This window comes from Phasianus colchicus, chromosome 4 (genome assembly GCF_987193195.1).
Source record: "Phasianus colchicus chromosome 4, bPhaCol1.hap1.1, whole genome shotgun sequence".
Taxonomy (NCBI): domain Eukaryota; kingdom Metazoa; phylum Chordata; class Aves; order Galliformes; family Phasianidae; genus Phasianus; species Phasianus colchicus.
The window spans coordinates 38,330,497-38,340,880 of NC_143439.1; the positions used below are offsets into that span (position 1 = coordinate 38,330,497).

Below are 10,384 nucleotides of genomic sequence, written 5' to 3' on the forward strand. Positions count from 1 at the left end.
TGGGGGTGTCTGAGCCTTGCAAGAGCAAATATAATTTCAAGAGCAAATAAAAAGGTAGTTAATCATCAAGGAGGGAAATCAGTGCACAGCAAATGCGATGAACCACAGGAACCAAAGTGTTCAGTCACCTGAGATCTCCTGGTAGCAGCACATAAAAAAAACCTACATGTATGATTGTGAAAGTAGTTTGGATTTTTGTTTGTTTTGAAATATTGTTTTTACTTCAAAGGTGAACTCAGATCAACATCTGTCTCCCCATTTAAGAGAGTTATTTTGCATTATGTAGACAACTCAGGAGAGTCGTACAAACACACTCCTGATTTCTTCAACAAGACGGGTCTGAAGCAGCAGACTGTATTTGATTTTGGCTTAGAAAGATTAGATTATGAACAGCAATATTGCCACATGAATTTGCCAAGTATCAGGTAAATTATTCTGTACTTCATATCTGGTAGAAGATTCATGGAGTCGTCACACTTAGCTTGATGTAGCATCCCTTCTCAGGCACCCTTCATACAGCAAGCACAGCTACAGCCATATAGAGGCACAGGAAGCCCTGAGCTAGCAAGTATTGTGCTGGATGCTATATTCCTGTTTGAGAGAAAACAGTGTACAACTTCTCCCTTCAGGACAAAACATGACTGACATTTCTAATCTACAGATATATTTTTTAAAATTTTTCTATAAGTAATCGTAAAAATAAATATAATAATGAACTGCATTCTTCCTAGGGAAATAAGGAAGGCTATATTCCTTTATAACCTTTAAAGGACTGTAGCATCTGAACTACCACCAAAGCAACTCTGTCAGTCCCTCCCAGATCCAAAGCCAGGATCTTACAATGAAACACCTATCAAACCCATTATCAAAATACGTGATCTCTGCCTGCTATGAAAAGCTCTGAAGGCTGAACTAAGAAAGTATCTAAAAAATAACCAAGGTTAAAATCACATGCTGCTGGATTTGGTTTGCTCCTGCCTCCTCACAGACTGGACCTTATGCAGAAGAGCAGCTTGGGGACTGTAAATTCAAGCAGGGGGAACTGCTGCAGAGTTTGCTTATTTGAGTTTTTCTTACCACAGGGAACCTCCATACATTGCCTAACAGCCTCAGCATAAGGGAAATATTATACTGTCTGTCCAAAGCAAAATCAAATAGACATCCTCCCTCCATCTCCGGCCATGCCAGGAAGCTCTGTGCTTTCACTCCTTTTCCTCCTTACTGCTGTTTCCCATCAAAAATGCTGGAGCTTATTTGTTAATTAAAAACTGCTTGGTAAGAGAAAAAAGCTGCCTGAAAGCTCAAAGAAATAGCTTGATTTTATCATTTAAGTTGAACCAAGTTTTATTTCTGAAGAATTGATCCAACTGTGTTATCAGGTAAAAAAGCAGAACTGGTCAGAAAAAAATCAGTATCTTTTTTTTTTCTACCAGAAAACCGAGACAGTACCAAGCATATGTTCTTCTGGGGCAGTCAGAACTTCTTGTGAGCTGCTGCTGAGAGCACCCCCAGTCTCCTCCTCCCTTCTGAGCTCTACTGCTCATCCAAACTACAGCTTCTACAATGTACTGCAGTAAGCCATGCAAATGCAAAGCTTAAAGATGAGAACAATTTTTACTTGTAGATCAATATGGGACAAGATCAAATTTGAATGCATCAGTTTTTATGGTTTTCTGATCTTGTTCTGCCAGAATTTTGATGTTAAGCCCTTTTATTGTTGATTTTCATGAAAACAACCATTTTAAAAATGAATTTGTCAAGTAGAGGGGAAAACAATGGAAAACAAGGGCACTTAATTTGCTATCAATACTATAAAATATCTGTCTCAGAGACTCTCTTTTGACATGACTGTTGTTATCACTTACTGCTTGCCTAACTCTCAGCTTTGCAAAAAGTTGTCAATGTACCCTCCTTTGCATGCCTGCCTCCTGTTCACTGCTGCACTACTCTACATAAAGACATTCTCTGCTGCAAACATATACAAGTAACAACATGTACTGGAGAAAACAATTTTAAAATTTAAAAAAAAAAAACACACAGATCCTGACTTCTGTTCTGCGAACAAACAGTGTAGGATCATTTACGGTAGTCACATTAAACTAGGATAGCTGACTACATCCATTCATTTGCAGGACTTGCTTCACTAGTGTTCTCTCCACATACCTAAACCTTTGGGTAGCAAACAGTACTTCTCAGCTACTGCACAGCTTAGTGACAGCTACTTATTAATCACAATTAGTCATCGCAACAAAACAGAGCTTGTACATAAATATGTCTTGCAGACTGAATACTGCAAGATATCGAGCAAGATCCAGGCTGAGCAAACAAATCCTTTTTCAAACCAGCATGCATAATTCTCTCCTTCAACTCCTGTTTACTTCAGCCAAGACTTACGCGGGCTTCAGGTTCTTTACTTTCTTCGCAGTTGCATCCATAATAGTCAGGGACTCTATCCAAGTCCTGCATGTTCCCTGGCGTCCTCATGCCCTTGTCTGAGTGACATGCGTGGCAAATGGGTGCATTGCCCATCGCAGTTCTCCTGGTAACCCCTCCAAGTGGGACTGCAATGGGTGCGCCTGTGCTCAGCACTCCAACTCCTTCTGCCCGCCGTCCTGTGCCACAGAGAACCCGAAACCCCAGCAACTGCAGGCAGCAGTCGGTGACCATTTCCAATTCAGGCACTGCCTGTCTATTTTTACACCTACCAGGCCAGCTATGCATGTAAATGGAGTTGGGCTGGGGTGGGGGAACTGCCTCCCAGCACACAGCCAGCCTGCACATAAAGTTAAAGTCCCACTGTGTGAAATGCCTCTACATGTGAGGGTTATTGAATTACCCAGTTGCATGCCTTTGAATGTTTTGATTTTTTCCTACCGCTCTCGGCCCCACTGTGTTTATATAAAGCACTAAATTTCAGAATGTTGCTAATGCCTTTCAAGTTTTTAAACTCAAAAAGATGATTGAGTTGCATCTATTTGGTATTTACAAAGCAAGACAAAATGTCTGAGTACAGACTTCACAATCATTTATTCCAGTGATCCATGTTATTTCACATTCATGTAGATACTAGCTGTACTGAGCTTGCCATGGATTGATACAACCCGACTTTAATTTCTGATAAGCTCAAATGTACTCCAAAATAACAATCTCTGATGCTAGATCACTTTAGCTCTTGCCTGGAACATGTCTCATCTTGTTCTGATTATTTGTATTTTCAGTTTAGGGCTTTTTCTAAGCTAGAATAGTAACTTTTAAAAAGAGAGAGGGAGAGAGAGAGAACAAGGACATTCCCCCTGTGTTTGAGTTAGTTATCATGATGGCACCCAAAAGAATGAACGTCATCTGAAGCATTATGTTCTCTCTTCCAGAAGAGGTACACAGCAGAATTTAAAAAGCATACAAAGTTAGCTGAGAAATAATTAGCGTTTTTTAAATGCTTCAGAAACAGCTAGAGGTAACAGAGGTAACATAGACAGCCTGCCTGCCTGTAGGTAAGAAAGTTAGGATAGTGCAATTGCACATTCAACCCTTGAGTGGAACTGGACATGTATTGAAAAAATCAAGCCCCAGATTCCTCAGAAACAGAATGAACCTTAAAAGACATGTGCCACCTAGTCAACATCATTCTTTTTGGAGTTTCAAAGTATGCCAAGTATTGCAACACACAGCAGGCAGGGATCCAACCCACCCCACTGACTTCTATCCAGTGACCCTTCGCAGCAGTGCCAGTTACAATCAGAGAGAGCAGTCCCCAGCCCCCTTTTAAGGATTATTGTTCTGTAAAGGGTTCTTTTTTTTTCTTTTCTTTTTTTCTTTTTCTTTAACTACTATGAGGTAGATTTAAAATGGCTCTATAATTTTGCTTTCCCAATGAATGCACCAAGATGGGATCATTAGTTCCTTTGACTTCGACAAATCTAGGGTACTACAATGTGTTATGAGTTTGAATACATGCTGGACAGACACGTACACAAAGTAGCTAAATTCACTGTTCCTTTTGTGTATGTGATTTTATACTTACATAGATCTGAATGAAGCCTACCAGAAAAAAGAAGAAAAAAAAAAACCCCACTCTGAACTACAAAAATAACATTTTTTTCAGCAATTGCCAAATAAAAGTGACAGAATGTTAAATCTTACACTCAAACACCCTGAACTTCAAATCTAAAATGGCTAATGGACAAATGAAGGCTTCAGCTCACATTAAAATTATAATAACTAAATATGATGTGCCCACATTTACTTCTTAGCTATGGGCAGGTCCAGATGTGAATTTATCATAATGAGAATGACAGCAGCCCCAACCACCACAACTGCATTGCAGCTCCCACAGTGCTGAAAGCAGTGACAGAAATGATGTCTGGGAAGTTTTTGTGTGAGGATAGCTGACCCACAACTACCTTACACTTGCTCCTCTTGATTTTCCTGAACTCTTCCATAAGCCTGCCCTAAGACAGTAAGGTATATACACGAGCATAATTCCTATGTGCAGATATAAAAATAAAAGGATGCAAGAAGGAACGTCACCAAAAGCTTCACTTGAACAGTGTTCATATAGTGAAGGATCCAACCTGAACTGGAAATAAAAGCTTTTGGATAGAGCAGTCAATTTAATGTGAAATGAACTGCTTATAAATATCTAATGCGTAGGAGTCAAGTCGATGAGGGCAGAGTCTTTTCACTGGTGTGCAACAATAGAAGGGGTGATGGGCAGAAACTGGAAGACAGAAAGTTCTATACTAACAGAAGGAAGAACTTCACTGTCAGAGTGATGGAGCAATGGAACAGGCTACCCAGTGGGGGGAAGGGGGTTGGACTCAATGATCTCTAGAGGTCCTTTCCAACACTGACAATCCTGTGTCTCTTACCAGAAAGCAAGAGAATAAGGGGAAACAAAGCACCAGCTGAAAGGGAAAGGGTGGCCAGAAAACAGCAGCCTGCCTTTCTTTGAAATAATGCTTGCAGAAAGCAAGAACAACCTGTGCAGACATTTATCTGATGGAGAGCAGAGGATATGTTTTCTGCCACAGTATTTCAACAATATTACTGCTGTTTGTCAAAGTAGTTCAAAGTCATTAGGGCTAATTACCCAGAAAGCAAGCATTTTCTTGTTTTGCCAAACTCAGGCAAAGTATATCTCTTATGATGTAGGAGTCAAAGACTTTGAGGAGGAATATGCTGCAAGACCTTTGCAAGTTCCCATGCCCTTTTTTGCTTTTGTTATTTGGGCTGAAAATTTACTGTATAATGCGGTGATAGCAAATCAACCAGATCACAAAGGCATGCTTCTCAAGCACAAGACTCATACTGCTCCTAGTTTTCTCCTTTGTACAGAAAGCCTGAGCCTGCTCTGCTACATTGACAGAACTACTCTGAAGCTGTGGTATTGCACCTTTTCGCAGAGCAGCAGAACGTTTAAAAACCTCCTGCAGATAATTCATGAAATCTACTAATTTTGCATAGTATATTGTATCTTGTACTCCTCAGTAACACAACAAATCTTTTGGCAACAGCGGTTCCAATAGTTAACTGCCAATCCTTCACTACAAAACCTTCAGGAACACCTGAATGTGCCTGGTAAGACACAAGCACAGCATCTCATATGCTGTACTTCATGGTTCATTCTAGGACAGCAAGCAGCTGACATAGACGTGATCTCTCTTGCTCCCCCTAAATGTTGGTACTACAGGAGACACATAAGAACTCCACAGTGCAGAAGACCACCTTTCTGCTCCAGTCTTTGCCATACGCTTGTGTTTTAAATTTGTACACATTTCTCACGCTTCTGTGGAAAAAAAAAATCACACTGTGTTTCATGTTGAGTCTGTAGGTTTTCCACAGTACTTTTTGGAAGTTGAGAGTGGTTCATTCGCCCTTCCTTATTGTCACCTGAAAATGTACAATCTTAAAGACTGGTAATCATTGGGATGATGCAAAGAATACAAAATTGAACACGACTGCACAAATAAGGATGACATGAACACAAACGTTGACATATTGAGCTCAAAAGATAACAACTACCACTTTGCCTGGAGCTACCAGACAGCCATAAGGCTCGCTCTTCTCTTGGCATCATTCTTACACAATGCAAGGGCTCACTGCAACACTTTCACTAGCTATTTTTTAATGAAGAATCTGAGGGGACCGTTCTCCCCACAACATCTGTCTTTTTGTACAACTCAAATAACACATTGTGATTGGACTACAGCAACAAAAAAATGCAGATCAAATAGTTCAAAATTCTTGGTAAAGAGCACTACCAGTTTAATAGGCAGCTGCAAAAAATATGGCAACATATGGAGAGGAATATCATCTGCCTTCTCCATTTCAATTAATGCCATAGGCCTTGGGAAACATTCTGGTTTCATCACTTAGACATGCTCTGAGCCTGCAGCAGTTATGATCACCATCTTTTCAGCTACACAAAGCCAATACACAAAACAACAGACAAAGTTCTCAGCAGACTTCTGAGAGTTTCATTCTGAAAGATCTTTTCCACTAAGTGCAGCAAAATGTACTTTCCAGTTTTGTGTAAACAGCCATTAAGTAAATTTGCAGAACTCATTATTTGTTACATTCTGTCGCACAGCCTTCCTAACCATTCCAGTGTTCCTAACACTGAAAAGAGATACAGCTGAGGATAAAATTACATATAGTTCAGTAAAGATTCTCATTTTTAAACCTGACCGGAACACTCCCACATTATTTACTTTTTGACAGAAAGGAGATCTAGCACATCACAGAATGCTTGTTCTGAGTAGCATTTAATATTTGACAATTTTCTCAGATATGCACCTGATTCAGTTTAAATGTTAGCATTATACAGCTTCTGAAAAAAACTGCCACTCCTTCAGTCAGCAAACAGCAGCACATATTTGTGACTTTTTCTACTGTCAGGTTTACCTGAACTTTGTCATACCTTAAAAATACAAAAAAAAAAAAAAAAAAAGACAAATCTTGCCATCAAAATGATGCATGCTAACGATATAATGACTGAAATAGATGTTTTTTTTCACACGTAGTACAGCACTTTTATTGTACTGTATCTATTATATGCTACGTAGCGTAGCCAAGAAGTTTAAAAAACAATTATATGCTATCATCACTGCATATCACCACCAACTTACTTTGTTTTCATCTTTCCAAAGATCCTTGAGATAAAGAGAGTCATCTCAACACACTTGGATTTCCTGCTACTGGCCATCACGAAAAACACTGCAATACAAACCCACTGACCTGCTGCCACTTGCAAAATCTCAGCTAAGAACTCCAAGACCAAGGAGTGAGAAGCAGTGAAAGCAAGGCTATAATCTAATCTCAAGATGGAGACTTAATGTTATGGGTGCCATTCACCAGTCCAGGAAGGGCAAAGCTTATGTTTCGCAAGATTAAACAGGGCTAATAATGGTTGGACTTAGCCAGTTACATAGCAACAAAAGTCAAATGTTCTGCTCCTCTGAAAATAATAATAATTCTTTATTCCTTTTGCTATTACTATCAAAGCTTAGTTTGCCAGCAGAGGTTTCTGCTATTTTCTGATGTAGCAGAGAAACTAAAGTAACTAAACAGTCGGTACTGTAAAAACATTAGTGTCACAAAATAAACGATAAGATGGTAATATGGAGAAAAAGAGAGAGCTCTAAGCATCAAGGCAAATCACAACTTATATATTGCACAATTTCTCCAAATTTATTAATTTTTCCCAAGGTATAATCTTTTCCCAAGGTAGACTTCCCTATTATATCCTTGTGTTTAAACACACTGATTAAAAACAAAAACAAAAAAAAAAAGAGAAAGAGAGAACAGACTGTACTGTGCCCCATGTATTTCTAGATTTCTTGAACTTTGAATGTTTCGTAAGTGCAAACTCTTTCACTCCTTGGGATTCTTCAGTAGGAAGGCTGAGTACAACACTTGCTTCTGAAAATTATTTTGAGTCAGGCATCGAGCTCATGCAGGTTATAAACTTGAATTACTTATGCTTTTATATCATTTATGTCACTTTATGTTTTACAATAATAACCCTGATGCAATTGTTCTCCCAAAGATTCAGTCTGTTCTTTCCTCTGGTATTTATCTCTGTGTGTTGTTCACAGAGGTCACAACAAATAATTCCTGAAAACCAGGTAGCCTTTATGAAGAGGTGGTTGCCTACTACAGAAGTCCTTGCAACAAATCCTTTCCAGTTTAAATAATGGGAGTACAATTAACTACAATTTTTTTTTTCTGAGCCATTTTGAAGATGACAAATCATTTTGCTATGCTCTAGAAGATGAATATTTTAACACAGTAAGCATAACAGCCCTCTGCAGCCAGTAACAATGAGAGCCCTTACTCTAAGCAGCACATATGTCTTTGCATCCCTATGAGAACATGAGAACAGAGAGTCTGTCCTTCAGACCTAACAGCCATGCATCCTGAAAAGGCCACAGGTGTAACAGCACAGGAAAAAGATAGTTTCATTCATCGGAAAGTTTAGAACAAAGAAGTATATAACCTATACAATAATAATATGTTTTTAAAAAAGCTTAGATTGTCTTTTTTTAAGGTCTATTCAGTGCTTATCCTCTCACAAGTATCCATTCCATGAAACAGTCCAGGCCCAGTCACTTACAAATCACATGCAAATTTTTCTTGTAAAAACTAGCCTGAACAGTTTCTTCTCAGCATAGCTTCCCTCTTCTGTTTTCCAAAGAGAGATATTCATTGGAAATAAAATGTGTGCTAATATCAAACAATGAAAAACACACAGGAATTATTACAAGGACCTACCAATAACAAAATCAGCAAAATGAATAGCTGACTTTGAAAGTCTGGATGGAATCCACAGAAGGAAAAGCATGCAGTTGTTGGGTAGAATTTTCTTAAGCAATGACAGCAAACGTTGTTGGGCCATACAGGCAGATCAGAGACTGTCAAAGATCTAAGTGTGCCAGAAAATTAGGAAATTAATACCTGCTTGCCTTCAACTCAAGGCAGGACTTTGTTGTTCTTGTGGACTTGCTTCTTTGCCATCCTTGTTTTGCAGACCGAAGGAAGTATTTTCAATGCATAGCAATATTTGTACTTGCTGACATACAGAGAAAAGTAGTCGCTTTATGAAATTACAACTGCTCACTGAATTAAAAAAACCACACGCTATTCAGCATAAACACAGCATGTACAGGCAATGATGAAAAGACACAGCATCAAATGCAGTCATTGTACTTTGCTACCATAGGAAGCATTTGGGTCAACCTTGTGCGGGACCAACTTCACTTTGATTAACACTGTAGGATCTTACTAGAAGCAGCAAAGTAAGTGCAGTGACGAAGCAAAGCTTTTACCACGCTAAGAAAGTAAATACAGGGTAGTAATGAATGCAGTTCAGAACCATCCAGGTCAAGATAACAAAAGCATATCGCCACTTCTTGTGCTTCAAACTGCTCTTTCTTTTTCCTCCCCTCTCGACAAAAGTAAAACCTCTTCTGAGAAATTTGTGATTTACATCTTTGTGGCAGTAAGCTTTTATATGTACCTATTTGTTTCAGGCAGTTTACTCTAAATCCAAACCAAATATCTGGCCCTTAATTAGCACTAAATTTTGTTGCTTAGCACAGCAAGGATACTAATTCTGCCTTAAGCCATCCCGTAGGATTTTGTCAAGCTATCTCATTCAGAATTCGTAATATCCAAATAAGGCCCCAATCCTCTTCTCTAAAGATAATCACCCTATCTTCTCTGCTGAATGCATCAGTGGGAGATCACTGCTGGCTCTGAAAATCTCATCTCAGCCTCTTAAGTCCATGTTACCAAAATACAGAAAGAAGAGAAATAGTCCTATACAAACACTGTCCTGCTCCATCTCCTTCCCTCCGAAAACACCATACAGTTACTGGCACTGTATCAGAGCAATATTACACTGCCTTCGTTCCGTAAGTACTTCTGGAATTCTCATTTTTCCTGATTTCCTCCAAATTTTATAAAACTTTCATATACAGTGAAAAAATATCATTTTTCCTTTTCATTTGACGACATTCATTAGAATGGACTTTATTCAGGCAAATGCCCAGCATTCAATGAAGTCCAGATGTTTTCCTGTCTAAACGCTTTTCCTTCTACAGTTCATTTATACAACAGTAGTATCTGCAGTGCTACTAATGGGAAGTGAGAGATTGATTAACTAAAATAAGATGGAGCAAAACAGCAATATGAAATGGAGTAATTGGTTTGCTCTGAGATTTAACATTTTGTTAATAAACTAATCTAATATGCATGGAAGAAAAAGGGTGAATGTGCATTAAATATTACAGAATATTGCCTCTGGAACATAAGGAAGAGTAGTTGTTGATACATTTTTTCTTATTTAACATTGTCTTACACTGAAACTAACAGTACTACTCTA

The 10,384-nt window shown here is 38.7% G+C and overlaps 1 protein-coding gene across 1 annotated transcript in view; it reads right to left on the reverse strand.

The window, feature by feature from the left end:
- The window catches only part of ANK2 (ankyrin 2), a 159,074-nt gene extending 156,333 nt beyond the window's left edge, over nt 1-2,741 (reverse strand). Inside the window, exon 1 of the mRNA XM_090139219.1 lies at nt 2,395-2,741. Within this exon, the coding sequence (XP_089995345.1) occupies nt 2,395-2,721 (327 nt within the window). The 5' untranslated portion in view covers nt 2,722-2,741. The remainder of the gene's footprint in view (nt 1-2,394) is intronic.
- Between the last annotated feature and the right edge of the window lie 7,643 nt (nt 2,742-10,384).